This window comes from Sapajus apella, unplaced genomic scaffold, assembly GCF_009761245.1.
Source record: "Sapajus apella isolate SASKATOON/1434 unplaced genomic scaffold, GSC_monkey_1.0 scaffold102, whole genome shotgun sequence".
NCBI classification, from domain to species: Eukaryota; Metazoa; Chordata; class Mammalia; order Primates; family Cebidae; genus Sapajus; species Sapajus apella.
This window is the reverse complement of record NW_022437042.1, coordinates 3,168,540-3,182,437: the sequence shown is the minus strand read 5'-3', so window position 1 is coordinate 3,182,437 and position 13,898 is coordinate 3,168,540. Positions and strand designations below refer to the sequence as shown.

The following is a 13,898-nucleotide window of genomic DNA, read 5'->3' as shown; positions in this document are numbered from 1 at the left end:
TTTTTTTTTTTTTTTTTGAGACAGAGTCTCACTCTGTCACCCAGGCTGGAGTACAATGGTGCAATCTCAGCTCACTGCAACCTCTGCCTCCCGGGTTCAAGCAATTCTCCTACCTCAGCCTCCTGGGTAGCTGAGACTACAGACACCCACCATCATGCCCAGCTAATTTTTTGTATTTGTGTAGAGATGGGGTTTGACCATGTTGGCCAGGCTGGTCTTGAACTCCTGACCTCAGGTGATCTGCCCACCTTGGCCTCCCAAAGTGCTGGGATTACAGGCGTGAGGCACCACACCCAGGCAAGATTTAGTTTCTTTTAAATTGAGTTATAATCTGCATACCATAAAAGTCGCCATTTTAAAGTGTATGATTCAGTGGTTTTAGTATGTTTGCAAGATTATGCAAAAGATTGGACACCTCTGCCCTAGAGAAAGGAATGCTGCACAGAAGCCAAGAAAAGTCTCAACAGACAGGACTTGCTGGGTTTAGATCATGTGCTTATGGTCCATTCACATTTCTGCATGGTTGTCAATCATGCCTCTGTAACGAAGCTTCCGTAAAAACCCAAGAGGACAGGGTTTGGGAAGCTTCTGGATGGCTGAACACTTGGAGGTTCCTGAAGTTTGGTGTGCCCAGGGAGGGCATGGAAGCTCCATGCCCCTTGCCCCTTACCTCACCCTTCACATCTCTTCATCTGTATCCTTTGTGATATCCTCTACAGTTAACTGGTAAACACTAAGTATTTCCCTGAGTTCTGTGAGCCACACTAGAAAATTAATTGAACCCAAAGAGTGGGTCTTGGGAACCCAAACTTGAAGCTGGTTAGTCAGAAGTTCTGGAGGCCTGGCTAGGCATGGTGGCTCAATCCCAGCACTTTGGGAGGCTGAGCCAGGCAGACCTCTTGAGGTCAGGAGTTCGAGACCAGCCTGGCCAACATGGTGAAACCCTGTCTCTATTAAAAAATTTACAAAAATTAGCTGGGCAGCCGGGTGTGGTGGCTCATACCTGTACTCCCAGCACTTTAGGAGGCAGAGGCAGATAGAACTTGAGGTTAGGAGATAGAGACCATCTTGGCTAACATGGTGAAACCCCGTCTCTACTAAAAATTAAAAAAATTAGCCAGGCATGGTGGCACGTGCGTGTGTTCCCAACTACTCAGGAGGCTGAGACAGGAGAATTGCCTCCCAGGAGGCAGAGGTTGCAGTGAGCTGAGATTGTACCACTGCACTCCAGCCTGGCGAGACTCCATATAAAAAAAAAAAAGTACTAGAGGTCTGAACTTGTGACTGGTATCTGGTGGGTGGCCAGTCTTGGGGACCAAGCCCTCAACTTGTGGTATCTGACACTATGTCCGAGTAGACAGTGTCAGAACTGAATCAGAGGACACCTAGCTGGTATTCATTTATTGGATTGTGGGGAAAAACCCCTGCACATTTGGTCGCAGAAGTCTTCTGTGTTGAGGGTTGTTGCTGTGGTGTGAGAGCAGAGGGAAAAACCCAGTTTGACAGAGTTTTTCCCAAACAGCTGGCATTCACCAATAGATAATCTGCCTCAGTGGTACTGCCTGCCTGCCTGCTTCCTCGTTCCTCCTCTGCCTTGGTCAGGCAAGTTGGATGGGGACCTTAGGAAGCACAGGAGAAACAGAGGAAGTAGAATTTTTTTTTTTTTTTTGAGACAGAGTCTTGGTTTGTGACCCAGGCTGGAGTGCAATAGCGTGATTTTGGCTCACTGCAACCTCCGCTTCCCAGGTTCAAGCAATTCTTCTGCCTCAGCTTCCTGAGTAGCTGGGATTATAGGTGCCCACCACCGTGCCCAGCCAATTTTTATATTTTTTAATAGAGACGAGGTTTCACCATGTTGGTCAGGCTGGTCTCAAACTTCTGACCTCAGGTGATCCACCCGCCTTGGCCTCCGAAAGTGCTGGGATGACAGGTGTGAGCCACTGCATCCGGCCCAGTGTCATATCTAAGAAACAGCCAGGTGTGGTCCATGCCTATAATCTCAGCTACTGGGGGGCTGAGGTAGGAGAATCGCTTGAACCCCAGAGGTGAAGGTTATAGTGAGCCAGCCGGGATCATGCCACTGTATTCCAGACTGGGTGACACAGCCCACCTCTGTTTCAAAAATAAAGAAAGAAGAAATATTTGCCTAATTCAAGCATATGAAGATTTGTAGCTGTATTTTCTTCTAAGAGTTTTATAATTTCTTCCTACATTTAGGTCTTTCATTCATTTTGAGTTATTTTTTGTATACAGCAAGAGGTAGGGAGCTAAATTCATCCTTTTGCATGTGGCTATCCAGTTGTCTCAGCACCTTTTGTTAAAAAGACTGGGATTTTCCCCTTAAGTGGTTTTTGGCACCCTAGTTGAAGATAAGTTAACCCTATATTTATGGATTTATTTTAGACTCTCAGTTCTATTTTATTTAACTATATGTCTATCCTTATGCCAGTACCGCCCTGTCTCTATTACTGTAGCTTTGTAGTCAATTTTGAAATTGGGAAGTGTGAGTCCTCCAACTTTGTTCTTTTCAAGATTGCTTTGGCTATACTGGATTTCTTCCGATTCCATATCAATTTTAGGATCAGCTTAAATGTCTGCGAAAAAGCCAGCTAGGATTTTGAAAGGGATTGTGTTGAATCTGGAAATTCATTCGAGGAATATTGCCACCTTAACAATATTAAGTCTTCCAATCCATGAAGATCAAAATGTGTTTACATTTATTTAGGTCTTCTTTAATTTCTTTTGATAATATTTTTTAGTTTTTAATGTACATTTCTTTAAAAATTTTTTTTTTTTTTTTTTTTTTTGAGACGGAGTTTCGCTCTTGTTACCCAGGCTGGAGTGCAATGGCGCGATCTCGGCTCACCGCAACCTCCGCCTCCTGGGTTCAGGCAATTCTCCTGCCTCAGCCTCCTGAGTAGCTGGGATTACAGGCATGCACCACCATGCCCAGCTAATTTTTTGTAGTTTTAGTAGAGGCGGGGTTTCACCATGTTGACCGGGATGGTCTCGATCTCTTGACCTCGTGATCCACCCACCTCGGCCTCCCAAAGTGCTGGGATTATAGGCTTGAGCCACCGCGCCCGGCCTAAAAAAATTTTTTTTTATTATATAAGTTCTGGGGTACATGTGCAACTCGTGCAGGATTGTTACATAGGTATACACATGCCATAGTTTTTTGCTGCATCCATCTCTCCATCATCTACATTAGGTATTTCTCCTAATGTTATCCCTCCCTTCAGTCTAAATTTCTTACAGTTCTTTTGTTAAATTTATTCTAAATGTTGAATAGAAGTAGTGAGAGTGACATCTTTATCTTGTTCCTGATTTTAGGGGGAAAGCTTTCAGTCTTTCACCATTAAGTATGATGATAGTTTATGTGGTGCTATGATTTGAATGTGTTCCCCCAAAGTTCATGTGTTAGAAACTTAATCTGTCTGCCCTATGAATGGATTAATGAGGCTCTGCTCTCATGAATGGATTGATGTTGCTGTCATGTGAGTGGGTTTGTTATTGCAGGAGTGGCTTTAAAACCGAGCTTTCTCATATTCGCTTGCCCTTCTGCCATGTTATGCTGCAGCACGAAGGCCGTTGCCAGATGCTGGAGTCATGCTCTGATGCTTCCCAGCTTTCAGAACTGTGAGAAATAAATTTCTTTTTGTAAATTATCCACACTGTGGTATTATGTTACAGCAACAGAAAATGCACTGACATGTGAGTTAATAGATGTGGGTTTTTCAGAGATGCCCTTTATTAGGTAGAGGAAGTTCCCTTCTATTCTTAGTATATTGAAGGGACTTTGAATTTTGTCAGGTGCTTTTTCTATGTATCTATTGAAATGATTATCTTTTTTTCTCTTTTATTATGATGTGTTAATTTTTCAGCTTTATTGAGGTATAATTGACAAAAATTGTATATGTTTTTGGTATACAACTTGATATTTTGATATACTTTGTGAAATGATCATCACAGTTAAGCTAATTATTGTATCACCTCACAGTTAGCATTTTCTTTGTGTGTGTAGGCAGTGAGAATACTTTAAGATTTACCTTCTTAAAAAATGTAGAATGTCCAATACAGGGTCGTTAACTGTAGTCATGATGCTGTACATTAGATCTCCAAAACTCACTCATCTGGCATAACAGCAACTGTATACCCATTGAACAACCTCCCGTTTCCTCTACCTTCAGCCCCTGGCAGTCACCATTCTACTCTCTGCTTCTATGAGTTTGACTATTTTAGATTCCACAAACAAGTGAGATCATGCAGTATTTGTTCTTCTGTGTTTGGCTTTTTTTCACTTAGCATAATGTCCTCCAAGTCTGTCCATATTATTACAAATGGCAGGATTTCCTTCTTTTCGTAAGACTGACTAATGTTCCATTGTGTGTACGTGTGTGCCACCTTTTCTTTATCCAATTAGCCGTTGATAGACATTTAGGTTGTTTCCATATCTTAGCTATTATGAATAATGCTGCAATGAGCATGGGAGTACACATATCTCTTTGACGTGCTGAGCTCATTTCCTTTGGATGTATACCAAGAAGTGGGATTGCTGGATTATAGGGTAGTTTTATAATTTTCTGAGGAACCTCCCATACTGTGTTTCATAATGGCTGTACTAATTTACATTTCCACTAGCAGTGTGTAAGAGTTCCCTTTTCTCCACATCCTTACCAACACTTACCTTTTGTCTTTTTGATAATGGCCATTCTAACTGGAGTGAGGGGATATCTCATTATGGTTTTTTTGTTTGTTTGTTTGCTTTTGAGACAGGGTCTTGCTCTCTGTCGCCCAGGCTGGAGTTCAGTGATGTGATCTTGGCTCACTGCAATCTCTGCCTCCCAGGCTCAAGCGATTCTCCTACCTCAGCCTCCCAAGTAGCTGGGACCACAGGCATATGCCACAATGCCAGGCTAATTTTTGTATTTTTTAGTAGAGGGGGTTTCATCATGTTGGCCAGGCTGGTCTCCAAATCCTGACCTCAAGTCGCCTCAGCCTCCCAAAGTGCTGGCATTACAGGCGTGAGCCACCGCACCCAGCCCTAATTATGGTTTTGATTTGCATTTCCCCAATGATTAGTCTTTTCATATACCATTTGTGTATCTTGGAGAAATGTCTATTCAGGTCCATTGCCTATTTAAAAATCAGGTTATTTATTTATTTACTATTGATTTGTATAAATTACTATGTGAGAAAAGAAGATTGCATTGACCACAGAAAAACCTAAAATTTCCACATGGTGGAAAAAGTCAAAGACAAATGACAAGAGAAGAAACAAGTCCCCTTAATTATTTGCAAGACTCCTTAATATAAAATTAAAAGGTAACTGAATAAACAAAGGATATGAACTAGCAGTTCAAAACGAAAAAAATGCAAATGACTATTAAATGTATGAAAAGATGTGTAACTTTACTCCTAAAAAAAAGAGATACAAATGATAAGATTCCATTTTTCACATGTGAGAATGGCAGTGATACAGTTTAACAGAATACAGTGTTGATGAGACTGTAAGGAAACAGGAACTGTCAATATATTGGTAGTGGGAGTCTAAATTGGTTCAACTTCTATAGAGAGAAATTTGGCAGCATCTACCAGAATTTAAAATGTACACACTTCTAGGAATTTATCCAACATGTAAAAGACATTTTGGTTCATCTATATAAAAGAATACAATGTGGTCCTTGTAAAGAATGAATTAGCTCTTTATCTACTGATATGGAATATCTGTATGTATTATATGTAATCAGGTTATATTTTTAAGTGAACAAAAGTAGAGGACAGTGTACATTTGTCTAAAAAAGAAAAAAATATATTTTCTTTATGTACCAATCAGAGTTCTTTGCTTGTATATGTGTCAGCTATCTCTAGGATGAACAGAAGAAACCAGAAACAGTATTTGCCTCTGGGGAAGGGAACTGGGTGGGTGGAGGATGAATGGGGATGATATTTTTGTTTTATACTCTTATGTATACCATATGCATATATTGTCTATTATAAAGTTGAAACAAGGGAAGGGGAAGTGAGGACACCAGTCAGGACCAGCTGTTACAGTAGTCCAGGGAGTTGATACTGGTGGTGTAGGCCAAGATAGTGGCAGGAAGGTGGACACAAGCAGACAGATTCAAGATCTGGTCTTGGAGATAAACGCTGTAGGACTTGCTGATGAAGTAGGTGTGGGAGATGAGAGAAAGAGAAGAATCAAGGATGAGTCCCAGGTTTCTGTTAAGCAGCCGTGCGGGTGGAATTGAGTCCTTGTGTATGAGTTGGTGTCTAAGGTGGTATTGTGTGGGCTCTTGAGCTTGACTGCCTGGGCTTAAATTCAACTTCTGCTTCCTAGCTCCACGACTTTGGGCAAGTCATGTAATGCTTTGGGCCTAGGCTCCTCATCTGTAAAGTGAGAATAGTAATATGACCTACCTCACAGAGTTGTTGTAACTTGTAACGATTAAATGAGTTAATACATGTATACTTTTTTTTTTTTTTTGAGGCAGTCTTTCTCTGTCGCTGAGGCTGGAGTGCAATGGCATGAACTTGGCTCACTGCAACCTCCGCCTCCTGGGTTCAGGCAGTTCTCCTGCCTCAGCCTCCTGAGTAGCTGGGATTACAAGGCGCCCACCAGCACGCTCAGCCAATTTTTGTGCTTTTAGTAGAGATGGGGTTTCTCCATGTTGGCCAGGCTGGTCTCAAACTTCGGACCTCAAGTGATCTACTGGCCTCGGCCTCCCAGAGTGCTAGAATTACAGGCGTGAGCCACTGCACCCAGTCGAGTTAATGTTAACATGTATACTTTAGAATAGCTCTTGGCACATAGTAAAAGGTTTATAAGTGCTTGCTGCTATTAGTGTTGTTATTACAACAACTACTATTGCTACCTATGATTAGGACTACTCCGCTGCTCCTCCTCCTCCTCTTCCTTTGTCAGGGAGATACCTGACCTGTATCAGGGGCTCAGTAAATGTTTGTTGCAGGAAGTGGGGAATATTTAACTAATGAGTTGATCTATGAAATGAAAACTTTTGAAAGGCCCTCTTACCGTTTGAAGAAATGGGATAGTAAGGTTGATACATTGTGAGATTTGTTCACAATTTTTTAACTTCCATTTTCTGTGCAGACCTGAAGGCATTGAACGACAGTACAGGAAGAAATGTGCAAAGTAAGTATTAACAATGTGAGTTTTTCCAAGCATAGACAAGTAGAGGCATGTGCTAGGAAAATAATTATTTGTGTACAACTCTCCATTATGTCTTTTTTTTTTTTTTTTTTTTTTTTGAGACAGAGTCTTGCTCTGTCACCCAGGCTGGAATGCAGTGGTGCAATCTCGGCTCACTGCAACCTCTGCTTCCTGGGTTCAAGCAATTTTTCCTGCCTCAGCCTCCCTAGTAGTTGGAATTACAGGCACACGCCACCATGCCCAGCTAATTTTTGTATTTTTAGTAGAGATGGGATTTTGCCATGTTGGTCAGGCTGGTCTCGCACTCCTGCCCTCAGTTGATCTGCCTGCCTCAGCCTCCAGAACTGCTGGGATTACAGGCCTGAGCCACCGTGCCCGGCCTCTATTATGTCTTTATCCGTATAATCTCAACTGCCTTCAGACTTCAACTATGCACAAATACCACTATGTTCCCCAAAGAGGCTAGTCAAAATTACATCTTCAACCAGCTGGCCAGAAAAACGAATTCTTTTTTCTTTCTTTCTTTTCTTTCTTCTTTCTTGTCTGGCTCTTGTTGCCCAGGCTGGAGTGCAATGGCGCCATCTCCACTCACTGCAAACTCCACCTCCCAGCTTCAAGTGATTCTCCTCCCTCAGCTTTCCGAGTAGCTGGGATTACAGGCGCCCACCACCACGCCTGGATAATTTTTTGTATTTTTAGTAGAGACAGGGTTTCACCATGTTGTCCAGGCTGGCCTCGAACTCCTGACCTCAGGTGATCCACTCGCCTCGGCCTCCCAAAATCCTGGGACTATAGGTGTGAGCCACCATGCTCGGCCTAAGTGATTCTTATTAGGTAGAGGTAGTTTTGGGAAACATTCAGAAGAGCCAATCATTAGTTTATGCCACAAGCACGAATATTCCCAGAGTCTAAGCACACTTTGCAAATTGCTATTTTGGGAATTTGGATTATGAGACCTCCCAGAGATTCACTGTGCCATTGCAGGTGTGGACTGCCGCTCTTCTACCAATCCCAGCCGAAGAATGCTCCTGTTACCTTCATCGTGGATGGAGCAGTAGTCAAGTTTGGCCAGGGCTTTGGGAAAACGAACATATATACTCAGAAACAAGAGCCTCCTAAGAAGGTAATTATCACTGAAGGAGAGACTGCTTAATATAGCTACAGATTTAGCTCACGTTTTGAAGTAAGATTATAGTGCGTAAGAAACTGCTCTTTATGGATGTATTCTTATACTTTGTATTTTACAAGTTAAAAATTGGGGGTACATAGATGTGCATATTTATGGGGTACATGATAATATTTTGATACAGGTATGCAATGTGTAATAATCACATCATGGGAAATGGGGTATTCATTCCCTCGAGCATATATATTAATGCATTCTTTATTAATGGGGTGCCATTTTGTGTATAAACAGATGCTATGTAATTGTAACACCTGTTATGTGTTTTCTCTTTTCTACAGTTGCCCTATGAGTAAGGTTAGAAATTGTATGGTTTTTACTCACATTAATTTTCTTCAAATTTTCCTCTTTTTATGGAGAGATGTCATCTGTTATTTTACAAATGGGTTTTTTTTTTAACAATTAAAAACAATGAATTAGGCTAATTAAAAAATGTATTCCAAGCTGGGCTGGAATACATGGGTGGCTCATGCCTGTAATCCCAACACTTTGGGAGGCGGAAGTGTGAGGATTGCTTGAGGCCGGGAGTTTGAGACCAGCCTGGGCAGCATGGCAAGACTCTATCTCTACAAAAAATAAAAAGTAAATTGGCTGGGTGTTCTATAGCTACAACTATAGTTCTAGCTACTCAGGAGACTGAGGTGGGAGAATCACTTGAGCCCAGGAGTTTGAGGTTATAGTCAGCTATGATTGTGCCACTACACTCCAGCCTGGGTGACAGTGAGACTCTGTCTCTTAAAAAAAAAAATAATTAAAAATAAATTTAAGAACCCATAATGGGCCATGCATAGTGTCTCTCACCTGTAATCCTAGCACTTTGGGAGGCTGAGGCAGGAGGATTGCCTTAGGCTAGGATACAAGCCTGAGACATTAAGTGCTAAGGATACTTCTTTATACCTTCAGTCCTTTTTTCTTTTTTTTTTTTTTTTTTTTTTTGGCGAGACCCAGTCTCTCAAATTAGCCAGGCGTAGTGGCACATGGCTGTAATCCCAGCTACGTGGGAGGCTGAGGCAGGAGGATCACTTGAGCCCAGAATTTGAGGTTGTAGTGAGCTATGATTGTGCCACTGTATTCCAGCCTGGGCAACAGAGTGAGACACTGTTTCAAAAAAAAAAAAAAAAAAAAAAAGCCTTTTATGGCAAATGTTAGAAAAATATGTAAATAAAAACTTTGGCATTTTTAAATAGGTCAGCCTGTCCCAAAGAGGTAGTGTTTCCCCCAGTACCCATAGCCCCTCACACAGGCGTGTGCGCACACACTCATGGCTCATGGATCCTGTTGTGGTGAACCAGACTGACTTCTTCGTGCCTGGCATTCCAGGTGATGATGACCAAACGGACCAAAGACATGGGCAAGTTCAGTTCTGTCACTGTGTCTACCATCGATGAAGAGGAAGAAGAGATTGAGGCTGTAAGTGCCTCTGGTCTTAAGGAAACTGGAATTTGGGGGGGAAGGGTGCGAGGAAAGGGGACCCTAGAGCTGGCACCTTGGAGTACTGGAAAAATTAGAGACTTCAATTTTAGACCCTGCTGTGCTAATAAGAAACTATGGGCCAGACGTCGTGGCTTATGCCTGTAATCCCAGCACTTTGGGAGGCTGAGGTGGGTCAGGAGATTGAGACCAGCCTGGCCAACATGGTGAAACCCCATTTCTACTAAAAATACAAAAAATTAGCCGGGCATGGTGGTGCGCACCTGTAATCCCAGCTACTCGGGAGGCTGAGGCACAAGAATCGCTTGAACCTGGGAGGCAGAGGCTGCAGTGAGCCAAGATCACGCCATTACACTCCAGCCTGGCGACAGAGCAAAACTCTGTCTTAAAAAAAAACAAAACAAAAAGAAACTATGACAGTGGGCTAGTTCCTGTTTCCTTGAATCTCGGGGACATCTATAAAATGAAAATGAAGGAGTTGGGTGAGATCAGTGATTTTTTTTCCCCCATACTATTTTTAGAGATGTCCTAGAGGGCAAAGTCCTCATCCCTCTTCATTTGAAAAACTACTAGACTGAATGATTTCAGGTTCCTTCCAGTCCAGCTGTGATGGTTTGTGAGTCTGTCCTTAGTTGTAGCAGCAATTACCTTTATGATTCTTCAGTATAATGGTATTGATGGTGAGATGTCATCTGCTGTTTTACATATGTTTCGGTTAAAGGGTAAATGCTACTGAAGAATCACTTGAACCCGGGAGGCGGAGGTTGCAGTGAGCTGAGATTGTGCCACTGCACTCCAGCCTGGGTGACAGAGTCAGTCTCTGGCCCACCACCCCAAAAGAAACAAACAAACTAAATAAAACCCTAAATGCTCCTGGATTCCTACTGAAAAGATGGAGAATGGAAAAGGAACAGAGTCCTGGCATTTTAGTCATGATTTCATGATTTGACTAGTATACATTATGACTTAAGGTCTCTGTTGTTATTCCTTGGTGAGACTTCTGCTTTAAGGATGCTCCTTTTTTCCTTCAGAGGGAAGTTGCTGATTCTTATGCACAGAATGCCAAAGTGATTGAAAAACAGCTAGAGCGCAAAGGCATGAGCAAGAGGCGACTACAAGAGCTGGTGAGTAGAAGGGGGTAGCAAGGTGCTGAGGCCTGATTGTTTGGATTTCTTGGTCTGAAAGACCTTCCAAGCAGGCAGGGAACTCCTTTAGGAGATCTGTTGGGGGTTTCTAGGGTAGTTGGCTGCCGGTTTTGTAACCCTGGTCTGTGACTGTCAGTATACCCTACTCTGTAGTAGTGACCCTAGGATCTTGGTCCTAAATCATCATATTTGTTATAGCCCTAGGTAGGATGATATTTTATTTTATCTTATTTTATTTGGAGATGGAATTTTACTCTTTTGCCTAGGATGGAGTGCTATGGTGTGATTTTGGCTCACCTCAACCTCTGCCTCATAGGTTCAAGGGATTCTCCTGCCTCAGCCTCCTGAGTAGCTGGAATTACAGGTGCATGCCACCACACCTGACTACTTTTGGTATTTTTAGTAGAGATGGGGTTTCACCATGTTGGCCAGGCTGGTCTCAGACTCCTGACTTCCGGTGATCCACCTGCCTCGGCCTCCCACAGTGCGGGATTTCAGGCGTGAGCCACTGTGCCCGGCCAGGATGATATTTTAATCTGCTACTTGTGGTCCAAGGTCAGGTTTCTGGTCATTCTCCCAGGATGTAATGGCACATGACAGGGTTACCTTGGCAGTACCAGGACTGGGGCTGGTCATTGCTTCTTAAAGCAATGGTGGTTTTCTGCACTATTCACGGGCTCATCTTAGAGCATACGCATCTGTATATGATGGTGCCTATATTTTCGGTTTTTTTTTTTTTATCATTACTTTAAATATTTCATCAGAATCAGACATCACTACGTTGGTGTCTCATCAAAAGATATACCAATCTCTTCTAGTGTCTGTAATGAGTCTTTGGTAACAGAAGGGGTGGGTCCTGGGAGCTGCTTTACTTTGCCATCGTGGTTTAGAGCAATGCTTCTCAACCTTTCAAAGGTAGAAAGACCAGTGCTTTCCTTTTCTCAAATTTCCAATTTGGCATGAACAGATTTGTAATTTATAAAATACAATAAAAATGAATTGTCTCAATTTTTATCAGATTTTAAAAATTACTATTGTGTCAGATTGCTATAAAAGCTTCTAAATGCTTACTATCAATGTTTATACATATTCTGTGTGGACCAATAGTTCATAGACCATATAACTTTAAGTAGCACTGTTCTAGAATGGTGTTCTTCCTGTTTTGCCAAGATTAGGATACTGGTATGCCACAGTATTGTATTGATTCCCTCAGCCCGTGAGGCGCTCTGGGGTTGCTGGAATACCTACACTGATTTCCCGTGGCCACAGCCTTGTCTTTTTACCCATTTTGCCTACAAATAGCATTTTTTATGTGCGCTATAACAACAGAAAGGTTGGAAAGTAGATGTTAGAGGTATATCATGATTTGGGAACCATGATTCTTGTTTGTACACTAAAGGAACATTAAGGAAGAGTGTTTGGGGTGGTTAGAATAAGAAAGGAACATAATTTTGTGTCATGTATCAAGACATACACTTTTTTTTTCTTTCTAGGCTGAACTGGAAGCCAAGAAAGCGAAAATGAAGGGGACCTTGATTGACAACCAGTTCAAATAACCAGACTGTTTTCTGAGCCCTAGTCTGGAGGCAAACATTTAGATCAGGAGGCAAAGTAATTTCTTGATTACATAGACTGGTTCCTATTTCTGTCCTAGCAGAAGTCTTTATGTTGTTTCCCATTGATTGTCCTGCATTCAGTGAGGTCTTTAACTGAGTCCATTTGACCTGCTTTCTAGGAGATGGATTTTTCTAAATTTTTCTCTACTTAGGTTTTCTGTACTATTTTTTGTCCATTTGATGCAAACTTCTTCAGCCGTGTAGAAACTTTATGAATAGATCAGTGCTTGAGTGTCTCCAGTCTCTAAAGTGGCTGCTTTTATTCTTCCTTCCAAGTTAATAACATGTTTCAAGATTTTTGGACAAAATATTATAGTGTGTCATAGAGACAAGCAGTGTGAATTATATTTAGGTATAGCAAGTCAGATCCTTTGAAGTGACTCTGTCTCTGTTCTTAGAAGGGTTCTTGGAATTGGCTGTGGTTTGAATCTTTCTGCTGTCAGAGGAGACCCATTAAAAGCCAGAATCTGCATAAAGCTTTCTTTGCTTCAAACATGGAAGCTATAGGTGAGCCATCCCATGTCAGACATTATACTCAGAGAAGGGAAAGCCAGATTGCAGTGAAGGGGGTAGGACAGCTCAGATCTGAATGAAAATAGGGTCTCAATAAGTCACCCAAGGGAGCTACCGCCTAGTCGGGCAGCTAGTACCGCTTCCTTGCATGGATTCATATATGGGAGGAAGATGATTAAGAAATGATAGCGAGATAAACAAAATGATCTGTTGGAAATCTTTTAGTTTACATTTCCTATTTGCAGAGGAGTGTTGTATATATAGATATTATTTTATGTCACTCTGCTTCAGTGATACCTATATCCATGTGTTTGTATTCATGTTTTTATCCATTCACCTGTATTAAAAGATGTTGGGACAGAAGTTGTGTTGACCTTTTTGTATTATATACATTAAGTTGCACTTAGTAGGTGCCCAAGGCAGGTTTCTGAGGTGCTAGCTACTGGGAGATGATAGTAGGGTAGTAGGACAGGTTTTTTTTTTTCTTCTTTTTTTCTGATCTCCTGAATTGCAAGGCAAAGTATGTTAGATGTAAGCTAGCAAGTACTGGGAAAAAGAGGGGTGGGAGTCCCGGGAAGGCCCAGGGTGGGGCTGTGTTACCATCTGCCCGGTTATTTTCCTATATCCAATGAAGTTTTTGCAACCAGTTCTTCCTCTCCACCTCTTTTCCTGTATTCTGAGAGAGAACTGTCATGTGGATGACAAACCATAACCTCCTTACAGTTCCTTAACCTCAACTCCAGACAGTGACCTTTACCTTTCCTGCACTTTAGCCACAAACTCCCATACCACAGCCTGGATGTCATCCACACCGCCTCTGAAATCCAGTACTCTGC

The 13,898-nt window shown here is 42.0% G+C and overlaps 1 protein-coding gene across 1 annotated transcript in view; it reads left to right on the top strand.

The window, feature by feature from the left end:
* The window catches only part of CUNHXorf56 (chromosome unknown CXorf56 homolog), a 26,469-nt gene extending 13,046 nt beyond the window's left edge, over positions 1-13,423 (top strand). Inside the window, exons 3-7 of the mRNA XM_032258358.1 lie at positions 7,115-7,156; positions 8,159-8,297; positions 9,678-9,767; positions 10,820-10,912; positions 12,427-13,423. Coding sequence (XP_032114249.1) covers positions 7,115-7,156; positions 8,159-8,297; positions 9,678-9,767; positions 10,820-10,912; positions 12,427-12,489 — 427 coding nt within the window. The 3' untranslated portion in view covers positions 12,490-13,423. The remainder of the gene's footprint in view (positions 1-7,114; positions 7,157-8,158; positions 8,298-9,677; positions 9,768-10,819; positions 10,913-12,426) is intronic.
* Positions 13,424-13,898: the final 475 nt, after the last annotated feature.